The sequence below is a fragment of the Pelodiscus sinensis genome, chromosome 1 (genome assembly GCF_052426305.1).
Source record: "Pelodiscus sinensis isolate ZL-2025 chromosome 1, ASM5242630v1, whole genome shotgun sequence".
NCBI lineage: Eukaryota > Metazoa > Chordata > Testudines > Trionychidae > Pelodiscus > Pelodiscus sinensis.
This window is the reverse complement of record NC_143052.1, coordinates 63,516,178-63,534,310: the sequence shown is the minus strand read 5'-3', so window position 1 is coordinate 63,534,310 and position 18,133 is coordinate 63,516,178. Positions and strand designations below refer to the sequence as shown.

Sequence of the window (18,133 nt, the reverse complement as noted above, 5' to 3'; positions counted from 1 at the left end):
AGACCCCTTACAAAGTTATAACATGTGCATATGGAGTTCTGGAATATGCCTGGCTATTTTATTTGCTTTTGAAATGTTTTGTTTCAATTTAAACAATGTTAGGGTGAAATCAGACATTCTAAAAACCAATCTGGAATACCCTTTTAAAGCATCATCTTCGGAATGAGGTTTCAGGTTTCTCCATTAAACTGAAGTCTGAGAGCACTAGAAGTCTGTGAAATTTCCAGGACTTTTTAATATGATCCATTGGAATGAATTGTATTATAACTGCTTATTCGGTCTGTTCTGCTTCTGCCTCAACAAAGTACTTCACTCAGATTACTAGCCTTACACAGATGTAAAAAATGTGGAAGTTTGAAGTGCAGTCTCCTTGGGACATGGCAATGTGGAACTACCCCTGCTTCTCACTGAAGGTACGTCTACATAGCGGGGCCATTTCGGGATACCACATGTATACCTGAATAGCAACCCCATGTCTTTTAAACGCACTGGCTATTTCGAGATAGGTCTTTCAGAGGAGAACACGCTATTTCAGCATCCCTGTAACCTTCGTTCCATGAGTGTTAAGGGATGTCTCAAAATAGCATGTTATTTCAAAATTTGGCACTGTGTAGACGTGCCAAATTTCAAAATATATTATTTCAAAATTCAATCGAAATAAGAGACACAATTTGCGTATCTTATTTTGAGTTTAGGGTGCTGTGTAGATATACCTTGACTCCAGTGTGATTAGGGTTAGGCTCCACCACTAAAATCCTGGCTTCATTGAAGACAATGGCAAAATTCCCATCCACTTCAATGGGGCCCCCTGGCTTCATTATCTCTGCAAATTGCTATGACACATACAATAGTAATCTATTATATATTTTAGAAAGATTGCGTGTCTGTCTGTCCATCCGGGAGTCTGTTTGTTCAAGAACTCTCCTAAATGTTAAGAGCTAGGATCACCAAATTTGGTATGCAACTTCCTTTTATCCTAACTCAAAGCAAGGTGAGGGTTTGGTTGTGCCAGGACAATGGGATGAGACTGGAATTCAATTGTTTCTCATGAAATAGAAAAGGAGGGGTCTGGTAGGAGGGACAGTTATATCATAAAATGATCATAGAGGAGCAGCAAGGGGCCAGAGATGGGGACCAGGACAGTTATAACTCCATTGGGACAGCAGGGGGCAGAGGTGGAGAAAGAGCCAGCTATCTGCTTCGGTACGTCTACACTGCACAGCTATTTCAGGATACCACAGGTATCACAAAATAGCTACCCCGCATCTACACAAGCCAATCGTTCTTTCAAAATATTTTTCAAAATAACGGGCGCACTACTTCGCCATCCCGATAAACTTCATTGCATAAGGGTTAAGGGATGGCTCGAAATAGTGTGTTATTTCAAAATTCGGTGCTGTGTAGATGCACCAAATTTCAAAATAAGCTACTTTGAAATAGATTCAAAATAAGATACGCCATTTGTGTAGCACAAATTGTGTATCTTTTTTCAAGTTTAAAGTGCTGTTTAGACACATCTCTATATTCAGAGTTTGTCTGTTCGTGCATCTGTTTGTCTATCCCCAGGTGAGGGACCTGAAGCCCTCCCCAAACTGTGCCCACTACAGCTGCAGTGGCCATGGATAGGCACTTCTCACCTGGCCCGTGAGAGAGGGTTGGGACTGTCCTCTCTCCCCGGGGCAGCCTGCACACTCTTATCTGCAGCCCCCCGGAGTCCCAGAGAAATGATTTAACTGAAGAAAAACAAACATTTGAGTTAAGGACCTGAGCAACACCAAGTAAATCTCCTAGTCCTACTAATAACAAGCTTCATCTGCATATTTCACAGGCAACAAAAAACCTAGATCATGTCCTTGTATCAAAATGTCTAAAATTAAAGGGTAACATGCACACAACGAAATATTTTTCATTATTAAAATGACAGGATTCCCTCCCCCCAATTGTATTGTACTGCACACATATGTCCAGCAACAACTTTTAGTGACAGATGGAGTCTAGTATAACTGAAACTGAATTTCTGATTCTAAATATGTTGGATCCCATCTGGTTCTTCCTTATTATCTCCATTGCTTTTAATCAATTAACTCTAAATGGCTTTTCTTTATAACCAAATATTTATTTCCTATAGAGCCACTCATTCTTTACTGTTTTTGTTCAACAGACGAGGATCTTATCTTCTTGGACTGTTTTTCAAAGTCCATGTTATTTATTAAATATATAGCTTGGTTTACTGTACACTTCTGATAAATCAGGTTTCTACTCCTCTCACTTCAGCTTTTTTTCCCCAGGTTCCATACATTCATGTAGGCCCTCTTCTAAAAAATATTGTGAATCACAAATATTAAATGCTTAATATTTAATAAAATATTAAATATTAAATGCTTAATTTGAACTGGCAGAAAGACTGGCTACCAGAATTCTACAAAAGTCTGTTAGCTACTATGTTTCTGCACGAGCATATTGAAGGAAACAGCAGAAATAATACTTTACCATTTGATGAACAACATATGACACAAACCTCTAGACTCACAAAAATAAGTTACAAATTTAGAAAAATATCCACCCTATAAAATTTCTTTCCCCCACCCTCGCATACACAAAGGAAATCAACAAATTCTTTATTTTAATTGATACATAACTGTTTAAAATAATGCTTGATACAAATATATTAGATTAGCAGGTTCTCAAACTGTGGGTTGGGACCCCAAAGCGGGTCACAACTTCGATCTAATGAGATCATCATGGCTGGAGCCTGGGCCCACAACCCACTGCCAGGGCTAGAGCCAAAGTATGAACCTCATCTCCCAGGGCCAAAGCTTAAGCTTAAGGGTTTGAGCCATCGGTGGCAGGGCTTTGGGATATAGTCCCGCTCTCCCCACACCTGGGGCTGAAGCCCTCCAGCTTTGGTGGCCCACTACCGGGAGCAGTGCGGTTCACAAGGGCTCAAGCTTCAGTCCCCCATCCTGGAGTCCGGTAGTAACTTTTGTTGTCAGAAGGGGGTCACAGTGCAATGAAGTTTGAGAACCCCTGTATTACATTTACAAAGAAAATAACTGCTAAAAAATCCAAATTACATTCATGTGATAAAAAGAGTGTTTTCTGAACAGAAACTAGATGTTAAAACATAGTGAGTCTTATTATGTCATGCCCATCTGTTTTTAGATAGAATCCCTCACTGATTTCCACAGCAAATACTGCTTAATATTGATGGTATGCTAATGACTCCTAATTATTTAACAATTTTTTTTATGAATAAAATGAGATATGGCTCTCCATTTTATCACACGCAAAAGGAAGCCCACAAGTTTGACTCAAGTTGGAAAACAGAAAATCAGAAGAGAGAAAATGGAACTTATATTTCCCAATGTCTATAACATTGTCCCATTGTTAGGTACAAGTTTGTGTATTATTTTTAAAATTCACTCTAAAACAACCATGCAGTGCAGTAGTAAATGGGTAAAGGGTTCTGTTTCTGATATCTGCAAAAAGAAAATACTACAGAGCATTAAAATACTCATTAATTTCAAGGAACCGAGTGGCATTGTTGGAAAGCATTTACTGGTTGCAGAGTGAAGACTGCCTCTATGGGATAGTCAAGAATTTATTTCTGCAGTTCAATTTTTTCACCCAAAGGATGGTACTCTATTTATTTCTTTGTTGCTACTGCCTGCTTACTCTTGACAGTGTAAGCTACACAAACCAAAGTGCAATACGCTGTCTAAAAAAACCCATTATTTTTCTGTTTTAGAGAAGACACCTCTTAATCTCTGGATACATTGCCTAGGATGGTGCTCCTCTTAGCACCGCAAACTGTGACATTTTCCATTCCCACAGAGTTAACAACATTCTGCTTACAACCACATACACCAAACTCAGAATAGATGGTTTGGATGTTATAAATTATTCTCATAAAATAGCTATTCATGGGCCTCCCTGGGGATTGCACCTAATACGAGGATCAGACAAAATCAGTTAGCATCCACATATATAATCTCAGGCCCTAAAAAACTCTACACAACCTTATAAGGAAACTGACAGTAATTGCTATATGTTTTACTGAGCTATTTAGTGTTTGCCTCATGCAAGCCACCTTTGAGAAGGTTACCAATTCATTTAAGTTTTTATAAACCATGTAATCTCCTAATGCCAATGGGCTTCTTCTCTGTGGACAAAGAATCTGCCTAGTCTAAATACTGTAGACATGTATACTATATACTGTATATGATTGCCTGATTTTCTCCACAATATTAGAGGAAGATCCTGAGGTACTTTTATCACTGGATCACAATAAAGGATTATTTTTATAGCGTATGTTAAAACCATCCCTCCTCTCTTGTGCTTAGCTTCTGAAACTTTGGGGAACCTCAGTCATAGCTGGAAGCTTTCTGTGGGGCTGTTTTAGCTCTAGGAAGCCTGGATGTCTTGACAACTGTCTTAAAATATATTTCAAAGGAAGCTAATATGGAGGAAATGACAACATGAAGATGAGGAAATAGAAGGAAGAACATAAGGAAATGAAGAAGAGATGGGACAAGAAAAACAAGTATAGAAAAAATATGGAGGACAGAATTGGAAAAGTTAAAGGTACAGGGAGAAGGAGAAGGAGATAGGGTATGTCCACACTACCACCCTAGTTCGAACTAGTGTGGTTAATATAGTCAATCGAAGTTGCAAATGAAGCCCGGGATTTAAATATCCCGGGCTTCATTTGCATCTTGCCGGGCGCCGCCATTTTTAAATCCCCGGTAGTTCGGACTCCGTGCCCGCGGCTACACGCGGCACGGAGTAGGTAGTTCGAATTAGGCTTTCTAATTAGAACTACCATTACTCCTCGTGGAACGAGGTGTACCGGTAGTTCGAATTAGAAAGCCTAATTCGAACTACCTACTCCGTGCCGTGTGTAGCCACGGGCACGAAGTCCGAACTACCGGGGATTTAAAAATGGCGGCGCCCGGCAAGATGCAAATGAAGCGCGGGATATTTAAATCCCGGGCTTCATTTGCAACTTCGATTGACTACATTAACCACCCTAGTTCAAACTAGGGTGGTAGTGTAGACATACCCATAGAGAATTTATTATGGAACATTATAGTTGCACTGTCAATGTCTTCCATTAAACACCTATAGATGCTTTTCAGGTGACAATCTCATCGCTTTCCTTTTGAAAGTGTGTGTACAGTATAAGGGAGAAAAGTAAAAAAGAAAGCATACAAGAGGTATGCAGCAACTTCAGCCCTCAACGAGAACACTGAATTTCTAGACTTCAAGCAACCAGAAATGTGTATAACAAGAGGATCAAGGGCACTTTCCAAAAATGAGTTTGTTTTTCACACTAGGGAAGTCCACAGCAATGGAAAAGAGCAGAATTTTAAATTTAATAACAAGACAAGTGAAAAATATAACATCATCCAGTCTATGTGAGGTGTAAAGCTGGTCCACACAAAGAAAACATTCGGTGCAAATTTTCCAAAGTTTATTTTTGTTCCTTTTAAGAATTGGGGGGAGAAGAGGAGGGAGGGAAATGTACTCTGTTTCCCAGGGATTGTGGAGAATTACTAAAGAGACAAAGAGGTTTTGTTTTTCTGGTTGTTTTTTTTTTTACTTTATCTTGTACACACTACATTTAAATTTTATCGCCTTTCTTAATCACTTTCTGATGCCTGATAATACCCCCTTTAACCTTTGTTACTCAATTACCAAACAAGTTATCTCATTGTTACCTTTTTTTAAAGGAAGAGTTGAGACTCTTTTTATGCTGATAAGAGACACATACTATTCAATGCCTGCAAACATTTAGTACTAAAGTGTCTTGAGCAAACTATCAGAGTCTAAAGGTAGAAAGTTGAGATAACATGTCTACTGCCTTAACCCTTTCACCCACCCAGCAGAAGAGAAAGAAATGAGACATTCTTTTAAAAAAAACAGAAACAGTCTTCTAAAGAATGGTTTTGGAACATGTTTTGTAAAGTAGAAAAATAAATCAAATGGCTGAAAGTGAAATACTTACCCATTTCCTGGGCCGGCCTCTGGGTCGTTTTTCTCCAGTGGCTTCTGCTTTCTGTAAAGTGAAAAAACATATTTTATAAACAAACATTATTTTGCAGCCCTGGTAACTGAAATGTATTTCTTATAATATTATCCATAATTATGTATCTGCTGATTAGATGAGTGGCAATAAGCCTCTGTCTTTCTCTCCTCTATTGCTTGAATCTTGACTACATTCCTTTTTCTAACATTTCATAGAATAGTCTTAAAGATAATAAAATCCCCTCTTGTAGGGTACAAAGAATACAGTTTGTTTAAAAAAGGAAAGAAACTTCTTAAAGCCAACGGGCTATTTGCTGTTTTTCCTCTTGATAATGTTCAGAAACTAAATCAGCATGTTTGATAAAGAATATCATCTTGAACGTGTGTGTATTTCTACTTAGTGGTATCTTTCCTAACTCTGGGTAACATTACCTTTTCAGCTTCAAATATGTCCTTTAAACCGTAAACATATCTTTTACCATTCCAATATAGGTCTTCATTTTGAGGGTGGAAACAAATTCAAAGGTAAATACCCTAGAAATAGCATCTGATATGTAAGCATGGCACAAAGATTGATGCAAGGAGCTCAAACCAAAACAAAACAGATTCCACTCAGGACTCTGTCAGTAGTTTGTTTGGTGACTCTGGGATAAATATACTTACCCACTTTTGTAATAGAACTTTGAAATCCTTGAATAAAAAATTACATATAAAGTGATGTTATTTACAAAGTATGTCCCTCAAGCATAGGCAATATGGGTACGTCTACACTAGCCCCCTAGTTTGAACTAAGGAGGCTAATGAGAGTGACCAAAATTGCTAATGAAGTGCGGGATTTAACTATCCCGTGCTTGATTAGCATATTCCCGGCCGGTCGCCATTTTGGAAACTGACTAGCCCGAAGTAACTGCCCGCGTCTACACGAGGCAGAGAAGCGCGATTCTGAGATAAACCCCTTAGTTCGAATTAACAGTTAAATGAATCATGGAAAGAGGTTTAACTGTTAATTCGAACTAAGGGGTTTATCTCAGAATCACGCTTCTCTGCCGCATGTAGACGCGGGCAGTTACTTCGGACTAGTCAGTTTCCAAAATGGCGACCGGCCGGGAATATGCTAATCAAGCACGGGATATTTAAATCCTGCGCTTCATTAGCAATTTCGGTCACCCTCATTAGCCTCCCTAGTTCAAAGTAGGGGGCTAGTGTAGACGTACCCTCAGTGATTAATAACAGTGCTAATTAAGTAGGTGAACTACAGGTGAAATCCTTCACCCACTCAAGACAACAGCAGAACTCTCTTCTGTGGGGCCAGAATTTCACCCTATGTGCATACTCATCCCTTAAATCTGGGGGCGGGGGAGGTCCCTGCTGCATTGTACGTGTTTTCATATATTGCTTCTTCACAGGAGTCGGGAGTCAATTGTCTCACTACATAAATCACTTATTGGCATATCTCTGTATAATGTAGCATAATGCCTTGTCATGTAAAATGAATCCCACTGAAAGAGAATCTGAGCTGGGAAAGAACTGGGGCCAAGACCTATAAACCTTACTCTATAAGTGCAGTGAAATGACCTTGAAATAAATACCTCACCAAGAAGAAAGGTGTGAAAATAAAATTCACATTCCTAAAGGGCAAAATTATCACTTAGACTTGTTAAAAGAGTAAACTTGCTCTTTAACAGTTTATGCCAGTGTTACATGTAAGGTGAAACCCTCTTATGAGAATACTTTTTAAGAAGTACATTTGCTGTATTCTCTACCTATTTAACACGTTTTTGTTTCCCTTCAGACCCTTCATTATTAGGTCTTTATAACCCAGGCAGTGCAAACAGAGATTAGTTTTAGTATATGATGTCCAAGAGACACACAGTGATGATTTGAGCAATCTCAGGCATTAATATTAAAGAAAGGATTTGTTCAAAATGCTCTAAACCAATACCTGGCATTTTAGTAAAGAAACAACAACCCCTTCCTTTTTCAAAAAAGATTTTATTACTCTTAAATAAGAGTAGTAAACTAAGAAGACCGAATGGCTCACTTGATGGTTACCAGTTCTGTTCATTTCCTCTGGGGAACCTGGCATTAGCAACTGTCAGAAGACAGGAGATACTGGACTAGATGACCTGGTCTTGAAATCAAACTTTTATAAAACCTATTAAGTTGACCTAGACCATATAAAGTAACTTAACTGGAGAGTCCATGCAGATTTCTTTGAATAATCAATCTTCACTTCCAGTCCTAGACTCTCCTTCAATGTGGTTGTGTGCTATTAACAACGTTTCACCTGAGAAGTGGCTACATTTCAGTAAGGGAAAGTGTTCCCTGTGTATAATTTGTATATCAGTTTATAAAGTGCTTAAGGACCCTTTGGAATGAAAGACATTATGTTAGTGGTATATATTATTTCCACCTCATGTCAGAAGAAAAACATCTCTATAGTTCTTATCAAAACCAAATCTTTCCCAGAGGTGAGCTGGGCAAACAGCAGTGCATTCTAGTTCATTATGTTTTGGTAGGGAGAGATGCTGTAAGCAAACAGGAAGGTTTCCATAGACTAAACTGCAGAATGACAAAGACTTCCATAATGGACATTTTATCGCTTCTCTAAAAGGCAAAGACAAAACACTTCTTGGACAAACAAGAAGGAAAAGTACTGATGAATGCTGTAATTTAATTTAAACACCTGGAGTCATGACTAGCTATTTAGCAGTGATCCTCTCAAATCATTTTACATTTTTCCACGCAAATTTATTTTAATTGACAAGAAGTTAAATATATCAATCCAACAGCACTACTTTGCCTTTGGAATAGATATTTAGAGCAACTAAATTTAATTGCTCCACTAGCTGTTTGCTTTCATTACACTGTTGTGTCTGGTGTGAGGGACAAATCCAGAGTGAGCACCAAACCTCCCAAACATAACAAACAGTTTTCTTTGGGCGGCAGTTTGCAAGTGGTCTCAGCTACCCACTTCAGTTTATACTTACTTAATCAAAGGAAGCTGGTTTTTTTTTTTTTTTAAATCCTCTGATGCAATGTAGCATAAGGTGTGTTGTGTTGGTTTATATCTCATCACATGACACAACATGAAGAGGCATGACTTTGCTCTATATAACAACATTCAACACTGAACATTAAACATAGAAAAGCTGAGCAAGGGGAAGAAAATTATAATATATGCAGTTTAAAGGTGTTTTTCATTTTTTAAATTAACAAACTTTTATGTGCCATATTATAAACAATTAAGTGCTCTGATAAATTATTTTGGGAGTGGAAATGAATTAAGTAGCTTTCTGAGCACAAAATATGTCTCTGAGAAAATTGTGTTTTTCATGCTATCACAACCGCTATTTCAGTCCTTTTCATATGAAAGCCAGTAAACAGCCAATGGAAAGATCTGCAATTCCTCAAAGCTTCAGTAGCACCAGGCAATTTCAAGCTGCTTCATGCTGTACTAGACTTAGCAAAAATGGAGTCTGTCTTTCCCACCACCTTCTTAGTGCATGGATGGGCAATGCCAAGCAAAAACTGTACAGTTGAAGGAAATTAACAAGACAAAATAAATGTCAATAATTTAATGGCTATAAAGTGTTCTTCAGGCATCTATATATTGTCAAGCAGGAACCCAAATGCAACAGATTCCATATATTGTAAACTGTTTTGCAAAATGATCTATTGAGATGTCAAGATAAAATGAGTCAAAGGGATAGCCCAGCTAAAGTAACTGATAGCTCTCTGAACAAAGATCACTGTTTATTAAATCTAGTCAAGAGAACTTGCACAATGAAGTGTCTCTCTAATAAAGAGTCACTTTATTAAAAAAGTAATAAAAGGACACTGAGGAACTGAGCAGTCATAATCTTGTTACAGCTTCCATGTCAAGTTTACCCAATTTACCACTAAACTGGGCGTCATGCCTGACACATCTTATTGAAAACAACTTATTAGCTGTAGTCTCCATCTTTTAAGTACAATCACCATCTGTGAATCACACCTTGTTTTTCCCAAACCTGATTATAGCTAGTACTAGTAATAACAGATTAAATATGGTAAAGTAATAGTAGAATCACAGAAATGCAGAGCCAGAGGGGACCTCCAAAAGCCATCAAGTATAGTCCACTACACTGAGGCTGTCCCCCCAGTCTTCTTTTCTCAAGCCTAAACATGCCCAGTTATTTTAACCTTTTCTCATAGTCAACTAGAATTTCATCAACCGACCTAGGATGAAACAATGGTCCCAAAGATGTCAGGGGCAAAACTCTCACTGATTTCAAAAGGTACAGATTTCACCTAACCATAAACTTAAACAACACAAACCTCTCTTCATAGAAGGCATATAACAAGGTGTAGATACATACAGTACCACTAAAATTGGTTTGAAAAGTAAGCATTTCCCAACTCAAGTGGGTTTTGAGTTATTTCATTCTAATGAAAAACAAATGAGCTGGACATAAACTTTTAAATTGAAAGTGAAGATGACATAAGAGCACTTCTTGGGATGCATTTCTAAAGTTTTCTGTTGTTATGACACACAGTAACTATTTCTTATGTTTTACTTCAAAAGCATATTATTTCATTGCAAATAAGGGGAATTTTATTTAGCATAAATATAGGAGCTAAACAAAGAAAAGCCCTGAATGCATAAGGGAAATGGAGATGTACTGGTAACAGTGTTACCTCAGTATAACAAAACATAGGTACAGGGCAACCAAGAACATATAAAAGGATGTCGATATGCTGTCCTTTTTGCATAGTCAAACAGACAGTCCTTACAAAAGAGAAGATCTCCATTTATTCTCCATTTTTGGTTTAAATCAATCAGAGCCGGACTTGTTCAAAGCTCCAATGATAGAGTAAATCTAAACACTCTAGTACAATGTGATTAGAGTTCTTTTGTGTCTTTCTCCTGCAAGTCATCTGTTAATATGTTATTCACATTCACTGTTTGTGGAAAATTAAAGTGATTGAGCGGCTGGCTGGAGTGTTCTTTTATAAAATGCAGGTTTACCTCATGTATTGATCTAAGAAGTTAATTGTGTTTAAGTTTGATAGAATTCTATTTTTATATAATTTTGAATGATATCAGTTTGTTTTTATGCCTTTTTATTTTTATCTATTTAATTTTTCACTGTTGCACAAAATCTTGAGTTTTAAGCATTTTTTAAGAATTTTAATTATTTAAATTTTCACAGTTGTGGAAATTATGAAAGGGTCAGACAATAATTATTTAATGATAGCCGTCATTGAGATTCAAAAAGATAAAACTTTAAAATCATTCAAACACAATTTGCAAGCATCACATCAAAATATGCAAAGTAAATATTCTTAAATCAAGCTCCAGTTATCAAGCAGCATTTTTCTTACTTTACTTCTCAGTAAATATTGATCGTTATTGATGGAAATATTTTGTGTGTGAACAATGAAATTAACACTCGCCAACATTTACAGATAAAACTCTATCTTTCCAAGTCTAGATATGTATTATATGCAAGTCAGTTTTTATGTGTGCATTACCTGAAATTAGAGTAACAGCTACATTATTAGCTGTCCAATTGATCTTGCAACATTCTGCATGCATTGTCAAGTTTCACATTGCTAATTTCCTAACAAGCACAGTTTGTTTTCAAATGCCCCAAGGCCAGTTTACTAAGTCCAAACACAAGCTCTGCAAGATAAAAAAAAAAAACCATACACCAAGAAATGTTAAATACACCATAGAATCATGATCCCTGGGCAAATGGTGCCTCAACTGATTTAAGGGTATTTACTTTTTAAAGTATAACAAAACAAAGTTCCAATACTTGTCTGAGTATTTTTAGCTCCCTGCCAGTTTGTGTAATACATTTTTAATTGTTATGTGTAATGGTTTGCAAGAGAACACCCAATCAATTAATCATGAGTGCCTTCTCATGTCCGCTCTGTGGGTTCTAGTGGTGTACGTTTATCTTACATGTTGTGAACACTATAGTACATTTCAATGAGCTCACTTTGAAAACCATAGGCCACACACTAATCTATAGAAATTCCAGCAATTTTCAACTGCATGTAGAGCAACCAAGTTCACATGTATACAGTCTTAACAAAGTTAACAAGCAGGGCTTTGAGAGCTGGAAAAGGATATAGAGGCCCTTCAATTTATATATGTATGTCAGAAAATTACAACTGCAATTCATTATTTTAAAAAGTGATACCAACAACTACTGAACCAGGAGCTCTTTGTTTTTAAATGAGCAAACTTTTCAAATCACATTCACTATGAGGAAAGATATCAGAAAAGAAATTAAACAAAATAAAAAATTGAGGTGTCAAATGTGAAATTACAACATCTATTTTTAAAGGGCAACAAATAGCTATTTGAAACATGATCCAAAGGCTTTTACTTTATTTATTTGCTTACTTATTTTTAAAAGTTCTACAACTGTTTTACACTTTGGAAAATTTATCAAGTACTTGTGCATCTTACCCAAGATGCATATTTTAATGATTCCATCACAAAAACTAAAAACATAAGAGACTTATATTTAAGGAAACATCAAAGTTTTTTAATAGTAAATAAGATATATGCCCCTTCATCAAATTTTATTCTGTGGAGTTTGCCTTAATTACAGTAGTTACTTGAGTGAACTTTGAAAATCAAAAAGGTGCTATTAACTTGTTCAGTTTTTAATTCAACCTAAAAGGAAACTACATGCACCAAAATGGTCTGAATGTAACTAAACTGCATAGTATATAATTTTGTACAATAAAAAAAAATCTAATTTATTATTATTTCTAAATCACTAATGTTAAAAAACAGGTTTTAATATATCTACCAGAAATATCTTTTGAAAATACATTTCCATGAAGAATTAATTATATTTGTTATTCTTTCTGGAAATATTACATACAGTAATGTCTACTCTCCCAACAGTAATATTCAAATAATTTAATCTCAAATTTGGATTTTCCAAACTAACAGGTATTTGTATTCTCTCTTTTGAAGTATCAAATGTAATGTGTTTAGTACTTAATCTGATGTACATTTTTAACTATATAAAGAAAAAAACATAAATAAACCTACCAAGTGGATTTTGTAGATTTTAAATATCTAACCTGAAAAGTACAATTTTACCAACTTATCAGTTGATTGATTGATTGAATGTACTGTTTTTTCCCCAACCCAGACACTAAAAAATATTTGGAAATTCAAACAATGTAGAAAAATGTTTCTTCAACTCATGTTTAAAACATTTAAAACAGTCATGAAACAATTTAATATTTATCACTAGTTGCTATTGTAATTTATAACATTGAAAACTATCAAACTTAACATGGTCAGTGCCCACAGGCACAAAGTAAACCACATTTTAAAATTAACCATAATTAGATAAGCCAACAGCCATCTTCCTACACACATTTTACCACATAACTACAAAAGAGTAAAAGACACTGATACACTTAAGCACCACAGTTCACTCCCAGATTTAGTAAGCTTTTGTTTTCAACTTAGTACCTGTAAATTAGTGCTAATTGCTATGGAACCCTCCACAGAGCCATTACTCCTGTATTTATTTACAAAACTACATGCTTCTATTCCACATCTTATGTTCACTCAAAAAAATCAAATACATAAATGTATTATTGGTCCTGTTAGCAAGATTTTATAATGCAGAGCATTGGCAAATTTAAATAAAATTAAGCTAGTTTTGCAGGCTAAACTTGCAATTTAAAATCTATGAACTAAAAGATTGACTTCACTGGACCATACCATTGCTAAACATATTGAGAACCACTGTGGTATGTATCTCATAGCAATACCAAATTGTAGGAGTGGACCAAAGAACTAACATTGCTTCAAGAAACAGTCTGTTTTAAAGTAATTACTGAATGATACACAGCAGGCTGTTACAGTAACTCACAATTTACTTGACCATCACATTTTAAAACTGGAAATTTCAAAAAATGCACTTATTTCTATCAACACATAATTGGATTTATTTCTAATTACCATATGTTTTGATGAAGCATTTAGCCTTAATAGACAGATTTAGTTTGAAGTAGCAATGTAAATGAGTGTACAGGAAATGAATCTTCATTTTTCTGCACAGGAGACATATATAAATATTAAGCTGGGGAAATAATATTAATAATAATCAATAATATTGTCTTTCTAGACCACAATGCTAGCTGCAGAAAATCTCAATCAGTATGTCATATTATTTCATACTCTATGCACTGTTCAAAAAGTAAATTGTCTTCATATGTTCCTGTGCCTAGGGTCTTTCTGCAGTAAATGTTAACTCAAATCTTAAAAAGGTAAAATGCAGAAAATATGTGTCCTCCATTATTAAAAAATGGATTAAGCCCTACAGTTCAAAGGCTGAATGACTGAAATAATTTGTAAAGTAACTGGTGAGTGGACAGTAAATGTTAAGAACTCCCTCTCTCTCCCTTTCCACTCTCCCCCTCCCCCAATAATCTCACCTTCTGAGCTGCTTTAGAGGGACTCTTGTTTTTGCTTCCTCTTGGTCTTCCTCTTGGTCTTTTAGGAGATGGTTCTCCAGTTGGTTCCTACACACAGGAAAACATGCTATTGTGGCAAGAATCCCCACAAGAAACTACCCAAATAGATCTTAAGTATCAACAACTACTACTTAAAAGTATATGAAATATAAGTGAATGATACAAAGTTTAAATGAAGTAGCCAGCCTTCATTTAAATTGTAAATATGTAGCAACATAATGAAAATCTGTGTATTCTAACAACAGTAAAACCATACCAGAAAACACAAATTGTGAACAGGGATGACAATTGCAAACTTTGTGGAAGGACGGTTATTCAGAATTAATTACCCCAGTTCATTTACATTTCACCATAAGAGTATACAGCTATCATGTCGTTTCTATCACAAATACTTTTTTAAAAAGCTGAATACTGAAAAAATGGAAAATAATCTGCAGGTTTTTCTCAAGGGCACAAATAGTTTATTATTTGCTTTTACTGCTATGAAGTTTGCATTCTATTTCCACTTAGTCCAAATGTAATTGCCTTTTGTTAAAATGTAAAGATTTATTTACAACATATTTTTGGTATTATATATAATATATATATGGAAATAAAATATCTGTAAAAAGTTTAACACAGCTGTACAAGAACAGTGATTGTTTTAGCAATTTTCTTAACTGGTCCCTGTGTTTGATAGTAAATAAGCCAGTCATTAAAATGGATATGAATGACTAATAGTTCAGATTCCAAATATTTATTCAGTGAATCATAAATACTATAAAACTCTTCTATTGAACATTTCATTCTGATTACAGGATGTGGTAAAACTAATTAAATGCAGTTTGTTAACTTAAACCAGCCTAAACCCTTCAGATTTTAAATTCCCTGGTACATTTAGATAACCTGGAAAAGAATAATTGACACGATTCTAAATTGCAAACCAGAGCAACATTGTGCACATCTGGATCGAACACGTTTTAGGAGATTCAGGTTTTATCTGCGAGCCATTCAAATGCTAAAAAAGCCCTGCTCAAAACTTGCAGAGCCCACTGCTACTGGTTGGTTTTGTTGCAAGACCACGTTGTCAGAGCCAGCTGTAAAGTGAGTTGGAGGGGCAGAAAGCTTCTCAAGGCTGACTATGTATCACAGGGCAGAGCGGGAAAACGTGGGGCTCCACTTTTGTGGTTTTCTATAAGTATTTTCTGTGCATGTTTTAGGAGCACACTGGAGGGGCAGAAGCAGCTGCATATCCCCCCAGCTCAAGGGAATGCCTTTGGGGATCTTGTGCATCTCAGCTCCCATAACATTTTCTACGCATCTGATTTGCTTTGAAGGAAGCGAGGGGATGCTAGTGAATGGAGTAAACACGTTTAAAGCCCGCGGAAGTCAGTTTAAATGAGCTCACTAGAAATCCCCACACACTTCCACTAGGTACTTCCGAAGCCTGCGAACTATGGCAAACAAAACCCCCCGCTTGCCGCTCCCGCGTGCAGCCCCTGCAACGCTGCACGCTTAATTAGTTGCATCCGCAGGCAAAGTCCCCGCAGCCTACCTCGCTGCGGAGGGGGTGAAAGGAGCCGGACTCGGGGAAGCGGAGGGGCAATGTCACTCCAGACAAGAAAGGGGGGAGGCACGAGCCTAGCAAGCTTGACCCGAGTCAGGTTCTGCAAGGGAAGAAGGGGCCCGATGTGCCCCTTTCTGGGCTCCCTGAAGCTCCCCGGCGGGTGCAAACCGCGGGGGGAGGGAGGGGGACCGGCCAAAACCCGGAACAGCCCCCCCCCCCCCGGGAGGTGAAAGAACGACCTGCCTGGCAAAGGGCTCCGGAAATGCAAAGGTGTTGGGACTGAGCCGCTGCCCCTGCAGCACCCTCCCCCGCCGGGAGTGGGGGGGCACCTCTGTGCGCACCAAGGGGGGCACTAAAAGCCAAGCGACTTCGCAGCCCCGTCCTCCCCCCCCCTTTCCCCCCGCACACCTCAGGAGCTAGGGGCAGCCCGAGGGGTTGGGTTGGTCAAGCAGCCCCCGGTGGGACCTGACCCCCACGTGCCCCCCCCCTTCCCCAGCAGCTTGCACTGGCTGGGCGAGGAGGGAGCCAGCGCAGCCCCGTCCCTTCGCCCTCTCGCAATTTCAAACTCAGCTCGGGGCTGGCCCAGCGCGCGCTGGTTGGTCGGCTCCGCGCCGCGCCGGGCTGCACCATTTACATTGAAAGGCGCCGCCGCTGCCGCCGCCGCGCACAATAGCCAGCAACTCTCTGCCCGGCAACCCGCCCCGCGCCGCCGCCGCCGCCTTCCCCTCGCCGGCGGGCTCTCCGGGCAAGGGCGCGCAACAAAGCCCCGCACCCTCGCGCCCGCTCCCCGGGAGCTCAGTGGCAGCGGGGGGAGCCCGAGCCTGGCCCCGCTGGCTCGCGCGCGCTCCGTGCCTGCACGCATGGCGGGGCGGGGGGGGGGGGTTGTACTGACTTGTGGCTGCTTCCTGGGTCTGCCCCGTCCTCTCTTCTGCGGCGCGGGGGCTGCAGGTTGCTCCTGGGCAGCGGTGGAAGTGGAAGGCTGGCCGGCTCCTTCCCCTCGCGTGCTCATCCTGCCGCTGCTGCCGCCGCCGCCGCTGCTGCTGCTCAGCCGGGAACAATCGCTCCGAGCACCTTGAAAGCTGGGGAAGGGGGGGGGGGGGGTTCAACCCGAGAGCTCGCCGCTCGCGGCCACCACCACCGCCACACCGGACGTCCTGGTGCTGCCAAAAAGGAGAGAAGGGGAGGAGGAGGTGATGGTGGCAGCGGTGCTGGTAGTGGGGGGGGGGACTCCCTCTCTCTCTCTCTCCTGTACGGTTTGGGAACAGGGATCGTTAGTAACGCGGAGCAATTCAAGGGGGGAGGGTGAATTGCAGCCCTACAAATGCCAGGAGGGGGGGGGGGGGGAACCGCTGCAAGCGGAGCAGGAGCAAACCAAGTGGGGGAGAAAATATCTTCTTGCAAAATTGGCTATGGCCCCGGGATCGGCTCGGGACCCATGAAGAGACTACACGTTGGAAAGGCAGGGGTGACAGGGTCCGGAGTCACGCACTCTGTGCAGATGGGGGGCTCGGGAGCGGCAGCGAAAGAGCGATCATTTAAAAACCCGGGCGGGGGCCGAGCGAGCGAGAGCTGCGGTTGTGTCTGTGATGTGAGCTGCTGGGGCTGGAAATATTATTAGGCGAGTCCTGCCCACGGATTCAACGGGGATGAGTAAAAACAAAACAAAAAAACCACCAAAACACCTTTGTCCGTGGGTGGAAAAAATAGGAGGGCGCTGGGTGAAAAAAAATACGAGGAGGAGTAGGAGGCAGGGCGAAAAACCTAGGATCGGGGGCTGGACCTGGGCCAGAGAAAACAGAAATACAGCAGCATTGGAAGCAGAGGCAGACTAGAGCACACTGAGACCAACTCACGTGTCCAGTATCGTTCATGCCCAACTCCCTGCAGCAGGTTTAAAGGGACAGGCCGGGGATTCCCACTGCCCACTCCCCGGTCCTCTGGCATAAGTACTGAAACTAGGGAGTGCTGGGGATACTGCCTGCATGTCCAGCTTGAAGTACAAATAATATCCCAGAAACAGGCTGTCCACCTTCAGCACCTCCACTTTAAAAACTG

At 39.5% G+C, this 18,133-nt stretch overlaps 1 protein-coding gene across 2 annotated transcripts in view; it reads right to left on the bottom strand.

Annotated features, from left to right (window-relative positions):
- The window catches only part of HMGA2 (high mobility group AT-hook 2), a 210,683-nt gene extending 192,788 nt beyond the window's left edge, over window positions 1–17,895 (bottom strand). The window contains exons 1-4 of one of the 2 annotated variants that reach the window (XM_075931197.2): window positions 17,568–17,895; window positions 16,971–17,157; window positions 14,494–14,580; window positions 6,008–6,058 (exon numbers count right to left, since the gene is read on the bottom strand). In XM_075931197.2, coding sequence (XP_075787312.1) covers window positions 6,008–6,058; window positions 14,494–14,580; window positions 16,971–17,087 — 255 coding nt within the window. In that variant the 5' untranslated portion in view covers window positions 17,088–17,157; window positions 17,568–17,895. Of the gene's footprint in view, window positions 1–6,007; window positions 6,059–14,493; window positions 14,581–16,970 lie in introns of both variants that reach the window. The other variant, XM_075931194.2, reaches the window with a different exon arrangement.
- Window positions 17,896–18,133: the final 238 nt, after the last annotated feature.